Here is a 17385-nt window from a genome sequence, read left to right on the forward strand (position 1 = left end):
GAATATCCTATTACCAAAACAATGAACTAACTCCAAGTTCCTTCTTCCCCATGCACCCACACACAAACACCACCTGAGTGAAGATGGACATTTCAAACAGATTTCCACTTTAACTGTGGGCATGGGTCATTGTCCAGGAAATTAAAAGAAGTCCAAAGAAGCCTTTTATCTGCTCTGAATGAACAACATCCCTCCTCACACTTAAGAAACAACTGTGCTGATGGGTTGGAAAGGAACAAACTAAACACTGGCTTTGCCTGCCATCTCTAGAAGTAGATGCCAGGAAGCAAGCAAAAACTTGGGTGTCTTCCCAGTCCTGCACTCCATACGTCCACAGCATCCACCAGGGATCACCAGCAGCTCAGCTGCAGGTGCCAGCACAGCTCTGCAAGAGCTGCCACAGCTCACCTCGGGAAGGATCTCATGGTCAGCTCACCTACCAGCTGCTGGCAACAAACTGGTGCCACAAGGTCACAGAGCAGAGGCTCTAAATTATGAGCTGGTGCTTTCTTTCACCTGCCCTCTGGGTAGCAGAGGTCCAAAAAGGCTTCTATCCAAAATGTCTAAAGGTCACCTGAACTCACACCTTGAGTCCAGATAGCACAGATGTCACACAGACTCAGTGTGGCTGTTCCTACCTTGCTGAATGACTCCTTAAAGGCTATCAGCACAAAGTTACAACATCTCTGATTCATCTCAACCATTTGTTTATGGTATAATTACAGTCACTCAGTCTAGTTCTGGGGTTTTTTAAATTCTCTACTTCACTTATGCTTACACCAAAACCCATTCCTGCCTGCCTCACTAGGCACAGAGAAAGTTAAATTCCTCTCATATTATGCTTTCCCATTCTTCACTGCCTTCTCAGCCTGATTGCTCCTCAGTTCTGTCAATTCCTGATCAAAACATAGAACAGCAAAGTTATACTCTTACTTTGCTATTAATAAAATACAACAAGAGGAATGTGCAACAAAATGTGCAAGTGCACACGTAACTAAGACGCACACAGAAAAATGTAGTATGGACACACTAATGCAGCTACTGGTACAAACAGTACAGACTGCTCAGTATTATTACTGTGCAACAGCTTTTTAAAACAACTGCAAGTATTACTGTGTGACTGGACACCCAGTGAGGTACCAGCACACATAGAGCAAGGCAGGCTTGGGCAGGTTGGCTCTGTCCACCGGATGGATAGAGCATTCCCTGCTGGTCCTGAGCACACAGCCCTCCTCCCAACACACCCCCGTGGCAGGAGCATCACTTCCAGATAGGTAGCCCAAACGCTCCTGGGAGCTGGGCCAGGTTTGTGTCATTGGAAACAAACAAAAAAAAAAATCCCAACAAATAACATAGTCTTGGGTTTGAGCATGAGATGCCTTTCATATTTCCAGTAATTCATGTTGGGACTGTAACTACTGTTCTGGCACTTTCCAAAAAGCAAGAACAAAAGGACTTATTTCTTTCCTCCACAAAGCTTCTTGCTGTAAAAGGCATGAGGAAGGAGAAATAGAAGCTTTGCCTCTGTGCTGATCCAGTCCTTAGCAGCCCATGTGCAGGGTTCCAGCAGGAGAGCCTGCAGACCCACCAACAGCACCAAGGCCTGCTGGCCTTTACCTTAGTCCAGAAAACTTGTTAGACCTCAGGTATTCATCATTCTCTTCTTCAGAAACAAGTAAATGCGACTTTCCGCAAGATGTGAACTCACCCGCACCCTGACTTCAGGACAATGTGTTTCCACGAGAGAGGAGATAAGATGACAAGTAATGAAACATCTTTCCTACCCTGCCCATCAAATTTAACTCGTTTAGTTTGGGAAAGTGTTATTTCTCCAAATGAGAGAGGGGCACTCAAAGGCCTGCTTTCATGCAGTTAGATCACAGCCCTGCAGCAGAGGCCTGCTCTTTCCCTATTTCTTCCAAACACAATTGCAACTGCCTTTAAAGAAAGCATCTGAGTTAAACATTCTGCAGCACAATTTATGTTTGGTTTATTTATTTAGCATAAGGGACTTGCTGCAAAGAAAGATTTGAAAGAAACAACACGATGTGTCATGGCAGATACTCCTGAAAACCCGTGTTTTAAAGTTGGGCCAAAGGGAATGCCTAGACTTAGACCTAAGGAAAGGACCAGATTATATCCAGCTATAGATTTGGCCTGTTTAAAGAAAGTAATGCCCTGTTGACTGACTTAGATGTCAGTATTTATTTTCAAAATGTCTTGTTGCAAAGGATTGTTCCACTGAAGGATCAAGCACAAAATTTGCTGTGACACACGCAAAATCCAACTTAGTACATAATGCCTGCATTATACAGAAGTTCATATTTTTATACAGCTTCTCTTTAGAAAATCAACATCCACATCTTCAAAAGAGCCAATATAAAAGTTTTATGGGAAGAAAAATAAAAAAATGTGCATCATAACATGTAATTAGAACAATAAAAACTAAGAAGTCTGTTTACACAAGCTCCCTTGAAGAGTAACTAAATCTGGAAAAAAGAATGACATTAATTCACACCCATTTGTGAATTTAATTTGCTAGAAAAGAGTAAATAATTTGGGTACATCAAACTGCTTTTTGGAAGTTTGCCTGGGCTGTATAGAGGGGGGATGTGAGAAATTTGCCCTATTTTTACAGTTGAAAGCTTCATTGACTCACACAAGATACTTAAGCCTAATATCCTGTGGCATTGCAGTGACCTACATGTAATTATTGCATGCTATTTCCAAAATATTTGTACACAACCAGAAATTATAACCTAAGTTACCAACTAGCTCTTCATTTATACCAGCCACACAAAGATGGACTTCAATTGGCAGTAAGGTAGCTGTCTGATGTTTTTAGCAATCTTTTGGACAAATGTTTGGTCTTGGTTTGGTGTAATTTTCTAGTTTCCATTTTTCTTAGACAAACATATTTATCCTGTTAACTAAACAATGTTTTAAAAACTTTCAGCTTTCCCTTCTCCTGGCCTGCAACCCAACTTCCCCCACTTCAGACATGGGGTGGTCTTGTGTTTATAGGTGTGCATGAGCCAAAGATGTGGGGAAAAGGGAAAGAAAAATATCAAGTGGTCTTGGAATGCCCCTGGTATCACTCAGACCATGTCCTTCCTGCTCCTGCCTTTTCTTGCCCTTCCCATGTATGGAAAGTGGGAGTGCTCTCAGAGGTCTGCTGAAGTTTTGGGCTCTGTGGTGATGGGCAGATGGTGATACTTAGAGGACAATACCAGGGAATGCTTGGGCATGCCCTGATCAGGGAGCTCCTCTCCTGTCAGCCTCCTGTCCAAGCTCACAGACATCGCTGCTTTCAACTCAGGGACTTAAAGAGTTCTTTGTCAGTTATCACGTGAAGGACCATGGTTTTCCAAGTAGAAGACATCTGCACTGTCTCACTCACCACACCAGCAACTGAAGTAGCTACTGACCCAACAGCATAACTGGTTGGTACTTCTCATCCAGGTGCTCACCAGCTGCTGGGCTACATCACTAAAACTTCAGCCGTGCCGTTTTTAACAGACCCATGCACTGTTCACTATTCACAACCCAATACCTAATATTTTTCACTATAAAACTAAGCTCACTGTGGACCATTTCCACCTGCAGACCCACAATAAAGGATCATACTGCTGAACTCCAAAGAGGCATGTATCTCTTTAATTACAAATAACTTCTGAATGTCCATCACCAGGTTTGTTTGGTCACACAACCCTATCAGCACACATGTTGTGAATGTTCATAGCAGGACAGCCTTTGAAATGTAACCTAAAAGTTCACAGTTATTTCTCTTCTAAGTCTTTTACTACTAAATTGTGCACCAGTTTCTCAACCTTCGTGTGCTCAGAAAAAAATTATCCACAAGATTAAGTTCTTTTTCCAAAGCAAAGAAGATTATCCAGAATTAAAAAAGCACCCTCTAAAAAACAAATCTCAAATGTTTTCAATAAGCCTAACATTCCACTTTTACCTCCCAGATTGCTTCTCCCATTAAATGACTATCCCATTTGCCTACATGTGTATTTAGTTTTGTGCTAGTACAGAAGACTTGTTATTTCCCACTGTTGTCTCTCTTCTGGGGGACAGCTGCAGTACACTGCTGCAGCCATCAGCTTTAAAAGCAGTATTCAGTGCCTGACTGGTAGCAGAGTTAGAGGTGGCATACTGCTTCCTGCTGTGGTGAAATTAGTATCATTACCCAGATCTCGTAAAAATATTTTCCAAAAAATATACTCTTTTGAGTACAATAAAGAAAATGCTTTGTCACCATGAGAAGACAGAAAAAAGAACCTAGCACAAAAAAGTAAGAAAGGTTTATTACAGCTATTTTTCACAGCTTTACTGTTTTTATCTTTCTTTGCTGAGGCAAGAGTAGGAAACAAATAGAGAACAGTGCATAAAGCAATGCTGTGAACTGCTTGTTAAAAAAAGCAGTGGCAACCACATGAAAAAAATAAGGAAGAGACTCAGAAACAACAAGAAATTTGTATGCCAGGCTCCAGCTAGAGAATAAAATTTTGCATGAAAAGACAATATCAATTTTTTCAGCCAAAAATGTAATTCAAGCTTTATGACCTGAATGCTTCTTTATTCACTCTTTCATTCACACATACATCCTTTTCCTAGAGGGAACAATACATTGGGAAAAAGTATAACTTTTGGTAAAACTTGAAGAGAGCTGACATTTCTTTATGCTAAGGCTTGGCAATATGACACGAGACTCTTCTATGTTTAACAAGACTGGACATTTAAATTCCTCTTGCATAACCAGTACTAGATTTTATCGCTGCAGAGGTGTATTTTACAATTATTAAATAACACAAAGGTGTTCCAGGAGGAACAATACTGAAATTTCCTTTCTTACGAAGACCCTCCAGCTTCCCAGTCATCTCTCCACAGTTTCACATGGTCAGCAAACAAAATACTCACTTATTTCTGAAATCCCCAAAGGCTACATTAACCTGAGACCCTCTCAAGTGCCACAAATCCGAGCTGACCAAAGGCAACACTTCCTCCACACCACGTGTGTGCTGTGATGCCCTGTGTGATCAGAGCTGCAGCGCTGCTGTTGGCTTATTTACCTGTAAATGCTCAAGAAGCACCAAAGGAACTCACTAGCACCTCATATATTCCATGTAAGCAGAATGGCTCATTCCCATCTCCAATTTTAATCTGTGTTCATAATTTGCAAGCAGAGAACCTAAGTTAAGCATCTTGATGTTTTACCTTGGTTAGCATTTAACATTGCATTTATATTTTCCTTAACGCACAACTTATTTTCCCTAACTGCCAGGTACTAAAACTTGCTATTGCACTCCTTTAACTAAACTCATCACTCGTTTTATTAATCAGTAGTCTGTATTGTGCTGATGGACATTTATCTCGGCCAGAGCATATCCTAAAATAATTTACTCAAATTCCCAAAATCTACATATTTTAATGTGTTGAAGTTGGAAAGAAGTATAACACTTTTTAAGTTACTAACTTTTTTTTACTCATGATGTTTAGCAGACTCCCATGAAGGAAAATAAAACTGAATTAAACAAATTACGAATAGGTTGAACAGAGAAATTCTTTTGTTATCCAGTGATATTCCATGTTTTAAATTGAGGTAGTTTTCTTCCTTCATGAAGAAACCAAACCTACTCTCTTTTACCATTCATACTTTAAAAATAGAAGGTTTTTTTCAGTTTTGTTTCTCTAACCCTTCATTAAAGAGAGCAAAATAATTTGATAGAAAGGAAAAGAACACTTCCCTATTCTTCCCGCAGCCTGAGCCAGTGTTTCTCAACTGCCACCAATGAGTTGATAGGCTGAAATGAACAGTGTATTTGCATCTACAAAATAAACCATTATTGCCCAACATGCTTTACCTCCTCAGCTTGTACCCTAAAAGGTTTTACCACTATAATGGATTGTCTTTGATTAAAAAATTCAGCAGCAAGCATATCTATACAATATAAATTATTGCATTTTAGGCTTTCAAAACATTTGTCAAAAATTTTCATTTTAAAGTAAGGTAGAATAATTTTTTTAAAAATTGTAAGGTAAAACTTGTAAAACGATCTTCTATTCCGCCTTTATAGCCATCTTCTTACATACATTATAAGGCTGGTTATTTTTATATTTATCTGCTGTTAAACCACTAGTTTCTAAATTCAATCAAAAACTGACTCACAGATCATTGAGGGTTCTTTAAGGTTTTACTGAGCCAAGTTTAGGGTAGCTTGGGTAATTTTAGTAAAACATAGAGCTAAAAGGCAAAGAAACCCTGAACCAGGGGAATATTTGGAGAGGTAAACACAGGTTCATCAGAAACTGAAGTTTATTTCAGAAAGACAGCTCTGCTGCTGTTCTGCTGGCAAGTGCCAGGAGGCGGAATTGCCCCTGGTTTTATCTCCCCAGAGTCACATCAACACTGCCTTGCCACAACAGCTTAGCCAGTACCTGGGTCTCTGACAGGGCCCTGTGCTAAATTCCCAATGGGGTGGCTCAATTTTTTTCCCAGGGCATGATTTGGTTACCCACCTGTCTTGTATGGGTAAGAAATACAGTAAAACCAGTGGAGGTGCACTGTGTCTCTCAGGACAGGAGGCAGCTGTTTACGGCGCTGTAACGCAACACAGAACACACATTTGGGTCCTCTGCTTGTAGCTGTACCCAAGCCCTTTATCTCTCAGAATGTTGGAGCTAATTACAAACTAATTGAGCAGTGGCACTTCTCCATATTTCTGGGTACTCAAGAACAGAATTGTTGTAAGACAATAGTAAGAGTAACCCATTTTTTAATTCCCATGCAGGTCAGCACAGTTTACAAAATAAAGGTAAAAACCCAGCTTTAGTCTTCAAGTGTGCTTGAGGAATGATAACAAAACAAGATGATTGTTTCTTACAGGGCGGAGTAGGACAGAGAAGAAAAACTTCTGTGTCACTGAGGTTACTGCTCTGGACCACATTAGAGCTCAGTCTGGGCTATCTTAACTGCCAAGAACCCAGAAAATTACTCCACCAGCTCTCCATGGAACAACCTTCTCCTTAAATCTCATTACAATGAGCTGTGCCTAGTTATAAGCTCTAAGAACGCCTTTTCTTTTTGAGCAGCTCATGAAAAACAGCAAATAAAGCACCACCATGTCTTTAAAGAATTCAGCTTGTCAGTGTTTTTGTGACACCTGGAATATGCAGTATAAAAGGCACAGATCCTCATCCAACTCTAAGATAATTCACTTGACTTCAGAATTAGTAAATATTTAGGCTGAATAACAAAATCTGAAGGATATTAAGCATTACTGCTCCATTCACAACATGCATTTATCTGAAAGAGGCTTACTTAATTTTTACACATCTTTCTTACAAACCTTTTAAAAAATGTCTGAATCCTACTTGAAGATACTCTCTTGGCCAGTGCTGCCCTACTCACAGACAAAGTCCACAAGTGTTTTTACTTATCTGGAAGCTTTCTTTCTGCCTTCAAAATGAAGTAGTCCACTGCTGGTTTGCACGCGAATGGATGACCCAAAGCTTCATCCCATACTCACATGCTTACTAGCAGGTTGACTCTGAGGTAAAGATCCAGGGGCCAGCACTGGAGAGCTTGCGGGGCTACAAAGTTCTGGGAAAGGGTTTGGGATGGCCGGCAAAGATGATGTTCGGAATTGCTGCTCCTCTTCCTGAAGACGCCTGTAAACACAGAAGCACTGTGCATTAAGAGGAGCAAAGTGGCATCACTAGACCTGGCTCTCCTGCCTCAGGGTTTGTGACAATGACACTAAAGACAAGGAATCAAACCCACTCTTTTTCTAGGTAACTACTATACAGTTACAGCAACTCCTAGTGCAAAGTAGGTAATCGCATGTAAAAGATGACCAGTCAGGCATCCATGCTTGTTTTGTTGCTCATAACTTGATTACTTGGGTGAGTAACTGAGGTAACTGTGCAAATAAAATAAACAGAAATATCTATCTGTACTCACAGTTGTAAGCACTAGATTACAAGCTTAAGCTGCGTGTGCCAGAAAGTCAGTAAAGCTCTTCCAAGCCAATGTGAAAGAGGAGAAAACAATGGCAGTCACTCAGAGCCAAATTCCAAGTGGATTTGGAAACAAACATGTACCCTACTGTAGAGTTCTCTAAGCTGAGACTTAAACCAATATTGTCACCTCATTATAATACCAGATTCTATCTCCAAGCAACTCGGCATTTCCCAGAGAAATGAAAAGGCAAAGAGGTGGCTTTAGCAATAAGCAATTAGCTGGAATTGTACCCTCCCACCACCATACAGTTACTATGCAGACAAGTTTGCATCCACCAAAGTATGTCTCATGAGTCTACATGTAACAGAGTTTCAAGTTCCAGTTTACAGTACACCTGCAGTGCCCACACCAACAAAAGAAAAACTAAAACCTACTAGAAAAGCTGTAAGACCTATTAGTGACTACACAGACGGCTTTTGGTTTCCCTGCTGCCCGGGCATCACCACTGAAGAAGCACTAGCTGACTGCAGCAGGCTGCCCTTCAATGCCTAAGCAGAAGGCACCATCTAGTGGCAATCATGAAAGTTTCCAAATAACTAACTCCTGAATTTGAAATGCAAATCATTAAAAACTCAAGTTTGCTCTCATTTTTCTGCATGCCTTCAGCAAGCAGAGCCTATATAACAGACCTGCCTGGGAGACAACTGCTGGGTTTGCCCGCGGCAGCATCTCCCACTCTGGGTACTCGCACTGTCTTTGCCTCTAGCTGGGGGATGGCAAAATTTAACTACTGTGAAATCTGCTCCACAGGTAACTTTGTCCTGCAATTTAGTTGCCTTGGTATTCCATGAATGAATCTTACAGATCTGGGAGGTTGCAATAAATAGCAGGTTCCAACCGTACCTATGAACTATGCCAAGAACTACTTGACCTGCTTCATTTTTTTTTTTTTTGTGCTCCCCATGCGTGCAGCTCTCTACAGCACAGGGTAAAAGGACAGTGTAAAATTTTTCAGGCCAGTAGACATGTCATATCTGTGCAACAGGGTGCTGTGCTGCAAGTTTTTGACTGACCTCCACTGTAAGAAGTGGAACCAAAGACTCAATACAATTAGAAAGGTGTGGTTTCCTGAAGCTGGGAGTTCTCTGTGCTGTGCTCTGCTGCGCCTGTACTGCTGCCAGTGGTTCATTTACTTCATAACTGATACACACATAAACCTGTGCTCCTAGGAGACCACAGTCAAATCACTCTGTTCTGGTGGCAAACCAGATGGGTCCAGATAACCCTGAATAGAAGCTTCACCATTACCTTCCTTGATGTTGATAAACACAGGATGTCCTGGTGTACATGGAAGTACAGATTTCAAAAAAGGCAGAATGTTCTCAAAATAGGAGTTTCTAAGTTTTTAAACACCGAAAATAATTCAAGTGTTTTGACTGAGATATTTACAAAATATCAACAGCTATAGTACTTCAGAGAGTACATTTCCCAGTACAGCCCCATTTGAGGTTAACTATGAAATTCCTGCAGAACTGTAATGATGGCATCAGTAGCTGACTTAGCTGCACTGCATATCCATTCAAATAGAAAAGCTGCCTGTCTTATATATACCATTCCTATAAGCAATACATCAGTGTTAAGAGTTAGAAGCCACCCATTCTACACTTTCTTTTATTATATTATTACTTTTCAATTCCTTCAAAGAACAAATTGTTAACTAGCAGGAAAGAGATTAATTTGACTACTCATGCTGACAGGAACTCCCTTCCTCTTGCTGTCTAAAAGTATTTTAAGAACCTGTACACCACATATGTACTCTCCTGTCACCATCAAGAGTTTTCCACTTGAAGCCTGAATTCCAGTCCTCAGCCTTACTACAGGGGGACAACTTTAACACTTTTTTCTGGTAATGACTTACACAGCACACTCAAGTGAGTGAGTTGAAAGTGCTCTGTGAAGAACAGATACATAACTAAGACATGCTCCTTTTTTGTTTGTTGGTCTTAAACCATTCAGGAAACCTCCACATAGAGAGAGGCACTTGCTGTATATCAAAAGTAGTTGCGCTTACCTTCATCTATCTACATGAGCTCTTATGTTTAATAAAACCTATAGACTGTCAGTGGACACCAGACTTGAAAGCACTGGTTTTAACAGTATGGAAAAAAAATATAACTATGGATATAGCTTCTGCCAACTGGTACCAATGACACACTCCTACAAATCAGTGACTGAAGAAACCTCAAACCTTGCCAAGAGGAAGGGTGATAATACATGGAAATATTATGCCCTTCACCTACTTAGTACACTTTTCTATGCAAAAGTCCAGCATAACATTAAGTTCCTTACCAAAGTGGACCTGCTATTTTAAAATATATGTCTTTTGAAGTTCTTTTTCTTTTGTCAGTTCATGACAACTTATGGAAAAGGAGGCGAGTGCCTTGTCCCTACCTGACTGCCATGATGCGCACTGGCTGGGAGCGCTGCACCTTCTGCCTTGGGGACATGGGCTGCAGGGTGCTGGGCCCCGAGGAGGGCAGCTGGCTGCGGTTCAGCTGGCCGTTCTGGAGGAGCGGAGCGGTTTCCGACTGCATGCTGCATGTAGAGTATAAACTTTCAAATGAGGAATTCATGTCGTTTACCAAAGCTTCCAGGTCCACATCGTCATCTGAAAGACAAAATAAAGGCAATGTAACACACCTGGAAGTCCCAAGCAAAGGAAATGGTAAGAACAAAGACTACATTTCAGTAAAATTGTAACATAATTATTTAACTACATTTTTACAGTGCAAATTATTATTGCAGAAATAATGTATTTCTCTTAGAGTAGAAAACCACAACAAGCAAGAGCCAGCAATGGAGATTTGTTTTGTCTTCCATGGAGAAAAGCTATGGACACAGAATAAATATTACAGTATTTACTCTCTCTCTCTCTCCCTCTCTCTCTCTCTACATATGTGTGTGTGTGTAACCAGAATTTGGTGGGATTTTTAATAATGACAACACTAATGTGAAGCACCACTTCACTTACTGATAAACTGCCATATATTTCCAAAGCATATCACTTCCAAATACCTCAGTTTGGCTTGGCAAAGTATCAAGTTTAGATTGTCCAACACTGTAATAAATACTTTGCAAGATGGAATAATGTAAAAGAGAAAGAACTAAGACAGTGCTGCAGTCCTGGAATACATCATTATACAAGTGATTATTACATCCTGTTAAAAATCCTACCGTATTTTTGTGATATGGTATTTTGAAGGGCAGTCCAGCAACTTTCATATAAAAAGATCTATCTGTATCCTTGCTCTTGCAGTGTGATACATAGACTTCTACCTTAAAGAGTACAAATTAAATCAACCAAGGACGTGGTGTGGCTGGCTGGAGGAACATCAGTCCCTAAAAAGGGCACCAACCTTTCTATATACACCACCTTACCTCACTGTAAATAAGTAACTTGTGCTGAATCATTCCTCCTTAACGATCATAATTACTCTGCAAGACAAGAGAACTCTGCAAGCCCTTTGCACTAACCACTCTCTGAACTCCTCTTGCAGAGCACTGTAATTACTCCCTAGCCACAAGTTACATCACTCCCTATCAGGAGTTCAGCAGGCTGACGAACACACACATCGATATCTGCTTCTGGTTACAGCACAGCCACTGCCTGAACAGCTACTCCTGACCCAACAGAGCTTTGTGCAGCCAAAAATGTGCCCTCATTTTCCAGCTGTATCAACTAGCCTGGCAAAACATAACACTGCTGCCTGCAAACTTTCTGTCTCACAAAACTCTTCATGATAGGGATGGAAAGTAGAGACAAACGATGGAGCTGGCAAACACACACTGCTTTGCAGCTTAAACACACTGGGTTTTCTAATACCTATTCTTTTGCCATGTTTTCTAGGTAAATGAACCAGCAGAAGCAGCTTGCAACCAGCTGCACTATTTTCTTTTAGATACCATAAAAGATTTTGTACAAATATCACATTTCTTGAGGATATAATCTAAAACAGCATCATTCAATTTCTGTCCACCAACAACATGCCCTCATAGCCATAATGACATCTGAACATGGCATTTACATGGCAATTGAATTGGGATGCTGATGACCTCCATTCTCAGTGTTGGGTGAACAAAAGACCTGCTCAGAATTAAACAGGTTTCTGGTCATGCCCCTACACCTGAGTTCTGTTTAGTGACCTGAAACACCATGTTTCTCACTGCAAGTCAGTAGGCTCTTTACTATAAAGTAACAGCCACTTAGCCTTTACTTAGACTGTACTCAAGAGGATTTCAAGGTTTGAACACGTCAAAAAAAAAAAAAGAGAAAAAAACCACCAAAACTGAAAGGAAAAAAGCCACCCCAAAACCAGGTTTCTTCCTTTCAATTATTTATGGTAATTTCCCTCAATTTTTCTATTTAACAGCTACTACACTACTACTAAGACTCACCTTCACTAGGTTACACCATCTTCTCTGAATGTCAGCTAGTTGATGCATTTTCAACAATCTAAGCTTTGCTTTTCTTGGACAAAGTCTACAATAATTTTCCTGCTATTTTTAGCGATCTTGAGACAGAGCTGCAATTTAAATTTCATTCCATCCTCCAGATTCTTATCCTCTTTGGAGAGGACATATCGAAAACACTTCTTGAGCAATCACAAGGGAACCACAGAAGCAGGAGTATAAAGAGGGAGAGGCCGAATTACAAGGCTTTTAAATTTTATCATTCATCTAAAGTACTGACCTGTAGGGTGTCAGATGGCTGTCAAGTAAAAGCTTAGGGGTTGGATGTAGGAGACATAAAAGACAGACCCTGACCACAGAGTCGGAGTAAATTACAGCAACTAACAGCAATTGTTTAGCATGGTGAAAAGCAGAAAGGGAAGAAAGTCGAGGCATTTATTCAGTGGAAGTCCATATGGCTTGGTCCCTGAGGCTGCTAATTTATTAACAATTTAGACAAAGCTATTAGCCTGCAAGATCATTAAGTTTTCAGGTGATTCTAACAGGGGAGGAATGATTAAGAGTCATCTCAAGCTATCCCTGAATAAGCATATAGTTGCAAAGGTGTCCTATGTAGGTTAATATGCACAAAATGAGGTCCTTCATGCAAAACACTAAGCAAAACAAGTACATAGTTTAAAGCATTAAATTACCATTAGCAGGCATTTAAGTATATCAATTACACTCCTAAATTCAATTTCTAACAGGAAAGGCACTGACAAGGTGCATATAGAGTTCTCCTAATAATATGCTGCACTGAAGTCCAGAATCTGGTTTCACTTCTCTGTCAGCTCCTTTTCTCCACGGGTGCAGCACTGTTGATAATAGCCCTCAGTCTTGCTATAAAACTTTTGCAGGAGCAAAAGATCCTTAAGATCCTCAAGCTTTTTGAAGACAAAGCCTGCAATCTTGAATTTCATACAGTTTCATCTCTATACAATGGCATTTACTACTAAATACCATTATGTTTTGGAGACATTTCAGCATGATGCAATAGGAAACCTCACTGCCGTAGCCTACACCTCGGAAGTGCCAGCAGATGTCTCAGCCTGCCAAGTAATCCAGGATGTTACTGTGATGGCTCTCCACAGAGCTTAACTAAACAAAAATTAAATAAGCCCTCCACAGGATTTCTAACTGTTTCAACCATATGCAGGCATACTGTTCAGAAGTGTATTTCATATACAGTGCAATCCTTCAAATTATCTCTCTACCAACCAGTGAGATCCCACCTCCATCAAGACAACACTATGCAAAAAAAAAAAAAAAAAATTACAAAACTGTCTTTGAGAAGGCTTGCTAGTAAACAGCAAAATTTGCATATCATTGGACTTTGATCCATCACAGCACCATGCACACACAGATTTTGTGACTGACCTGAAAGAATCCAGCAGGCAGAGTTACAGGTAGCTGAGGAGCTTCCAGCTCCCCAAATATCTTGCATACATGCACTTCCAGGGATACAAAATTATATTTTCCTTAATCTGTATGGAATTAGGTCATAAAATCAAGGAGTAGGAAAGCGGATATTCAAGGTCTATTCTTCCATTTCAACTGAAGAGCACAGAGGCTACCTATCACCTCCATGCACAAACATGCAAACAACTCTTAGCTTCTGACTGTCATTTTTAAATGAGAACACTTGCAAAACCTAGGTCTGACATATTTCTGGTGGTGAACAGGGTACTGGCAGTTTTGTAGATTCTTCTGTGAACTATGTTCTTTCCCAAACTAGAACCAAAGTGCACACACTGGCAGCTGTCTGAACTTCCTTTTGTTTCTTTGCCCACAATTTGTTAAACTTTGGCTTTGTTCAGAAACCAGCTCCACTTGATGTTGCAAGTAGTATTTTTGGTAAAGTAAATCATGATTTCAATTACAAGAAAAGATTTAAAAGTTACATTCAAGGAAAGAGGAAAACTTTGTTACAAAAACTCTACTAAGCTAGTTAAGCTAGCTAGATAGGTAAGCTGTCATGCTCCATTTAAAAAGAAAGCACCTTGAATACATTTTTGATATTTCCAAGCATAACACAGGAGGGGTGATGACCCCTAAATTAGGCCTGAGCAAACTTTAATCTGTACTTAACCATGTCCCACTTGCCTTTCTGCTTCTAGCCCTTCTCTATCCCCTCGATCCTCATTTATTTACTTATTTTGGTAGTTGTTGGCCTTGACATGTTAAGCTCAGCTAACAAGACTAAGCAGGATCCCACTTATTCTGAAGCGACACAAAGCTGAAATGATCCTGCTCATCTTCAGCTGTGCCAGCTTCCTGAAGAAAGCAGGTATTTTCACAGCTGTCAAGGGGCTCACTGCATCACAGAAATTCTATTTACTGAAAAAGAGATAAACATGGAAAGAATCTCAGCTTTGGACTACAGACCAGGATGCATTTAATGTCTCTAAATGAATGTTCAGCAAACAGCCTTCCCTTTCACATATTGTCCACAGTTCATAGGGAATACTTTGAAAAACATCACAGGACCTAAATTAGCTGTGATTTAAGAGGCTTGTAAAAATATTTTATTTAAAAAAATAAATAATTTCCTTTTTGTTTGCTTATTTTTGAATTTAATCATCCAGCATTATCCCTTGTATCAGTTCCCAGAGATAACTAATGCAAGAGCTACTAGGAATTCAGTAGATTTATAAAAAGACTATAGCACTTTTCTGTCGCCATGGAATTATGTCTGATACTATAGGAAACCTAACAACACATCTATAAACAAGTGTTTCTTGTGTAGATAAACAGACAGGCAGCTGTTGATTGATCACCTATTCCTATCTGACAGCCTAACACCAGCAAAATGAGTTTCAGAGCCGCACATTCAAGAGCCATCTTGACAAAACAAAAAAGCTATGATACACCTAATATAAGATTTCACTGAAGTTAGCTGAGTAGAGCATGGTATCCAAGTTGTGAGTAGCCCCTCTAGCACACATGAATTAACCCTCAAGGAAACAGATGGAAACAGTGGAAGAAAAGGAACACACAGTTGCATACAGTCTACCATCCTGCATTGATGATGCTGTGAAACACTATGTAAATCACAGGTGATACATGGAAAATGCATTTATAGTAAAATGAACAGAAGTACTGTACCAGAATTTGAAAAGAGAAAAAAAAAAGACATATCAAGTACTTGTGGTATCTATCTCAAGATCCTATTTCAAATCCTCTAAAACCACATGTAAGCTATTCTGATTAAAACTGGTGTTGCAATTAAGTTTTGCAAGGGTTTTGGCACTGTGTAAATCTCATGTTTTAGGATCAAAAATGCAGGTAAGGATTACCACAATGAGGTGTGTATACAAACCCTTTTCTAAGACTACCCCTCATATTAAGGGCACAAGAGCACTGTAGCATGTCCCTCCAGTACTGTGTCCAAATGCCATTTAAAAAAAACTTTTTAGAAATCTCCATCACTACAATTTTTTGAAAGTGTACTATTACTGACAACACACAGCTGTAATGATGTAAAAAGAAGTCCATTCTAGGTAACACTCATACTCCTCTATTACTTTCTCCCTCTGAGCATGTTACTACACTCACTATGTTTACACAAATGTCTCATATCCCTCCATACTCTGGTTTCAGCTTCCACTAATGCCACAGGCACCAGTTAATCTGTAATTTTCATACAATTGGTATCCACAGCCCCCTAAGGATGCATGTATTTAGTACTTGGCAGCTTCTACACCTCAGAGAGATGCATGCAACAGAAGGTGGATGATAATAAGCAGATCTCTTACAATTTTTTAAAAACCTCACAGTGCCCTCTACAGTGATGCTACAGCTGAATGACACCCTCTGTTCCAATATCAGCTTCAATTCTACGCAATCTCTCCCCTCCTGATTTCTTGAAAGCTCCATATGGATGGGAAGTTTAGCACAAGAAACAAAAAGACAATATAAAAAAACATTTGCAAACCCTATGCTTTCACACTGTTCTCCAGATCAGAGAAGGCTGTCAGACAGAATTACAAAAATATCAAGACTGCCTCAGTTGAACATTAGAAGCTTAGAGGGTATTTTTGTTCATTTAAAGTGAAAGCAGAAGACACAAACACAACTTTGTGTCCTAGAGGCATCACTAACCCCAGAGTACCCACAGTCTGAATTAAAAATACAAGCTGTAACCCCAAAACTTTACATGTCCTGTAAGTCTCCTTATGGGCCTCTGCACTCCTTTCCTTTATTGCATTCTAATGCTCTTCAGCTTAAGTGAAATCCTCTATTCTGTACTGTAACTATGGTTGCTGGCCTACAAAATGTCACATCAGTGCATGTGCAGCTTGCAAAATGCTAAATGGACCATGCAGTGGAGAGAGGGGCAAGAAACAGAGATGCTGGTTGGTAAAAGAGCATGAAATTGAGATAGGCATTTGTGCTCTTTGAGCACACTGAAACCAGAGAACCACACAGAGAAATCAACAGTGAACTTGTAACTGCTCCAGTATTGTCCAGGTGATTTTTAAACGCCACAGACATCTATTCCCAGTTCTGCCAGGACGGCTGTGATGGCTAACATCAAGTATACATACATTAATTACAGGTGCTGGAGAGAACTCTCTGTAAATTATTTCACACCTCTTTCTAAAGGTTCATGGTTGGACTCCAGATATGTTCTCAAAACACACTTGATACATTTCTTGAAATAGAAGACAAAATAAATTGAACAAAATTAACGTTGCTAGGTAACAACTATAGGAATAAGCTACATATGAAAGGTGCTCATAAAAAACTGAAGCTTCAATAAGCAACAGGAACTACTGGCTATAGGCGCCCTACTGCAGGAAGGAATGAAGTTGTACACTTGGATTAGTGGGTAAAATGAGTGTTAGGAATTCTGATAGAAAAAATGGAAGACTAAAAAATGAAAAATTCAGTTTTTGTCCAGTTCA

At 39.9% G+C, this 17385-nt stretch overlaps 1 protein-coding gene across 8 annotated transcripts in view; it reads right to left on the bottom strand.

The window, feature by feature from the left end:
• GRB10 (growth factor receptor bound protein 10) overlaps positions 1 to 17385 on the bottom strand; it is a 155651-nt gene that overhangs the window by 45650 nt on the left and 92616 nt on the right. For all 8 annotated transcript variants that reach the window (XM_064429454.1, XM_064429452.1, XM_064429450.1 and 5 more), the window contains 2 exons: positions 10421 to 10637; positions 7536 to 7677 (listed from right to left, as the gene is read on the bottom strand). In XM_064429454.1, the coding sequence (XP_064285524.1) occupies positions 7536 to 7677; positions 10421 to 10637 (359 nt within the window). The remainder of the gene's footprint in view (positions 1 to 7535; positions 7678 to 10420; positions 10638 to 17385) is intronic.

The sequence above is a fragment of the Passer domesticus genome, chromosome 1, assembly GCF_036417665.1.
Source record: "Passer domesticus isolate bPasDom1 chromosome 1, bPasDom1.hap1, whole genome shotgun sequence".
Taxonomy (NCBI): Eukaryota; Metazoa; Chordata; class Aves; order Passeriformes; family Passeridae; genus Passer; species Passer domesticus.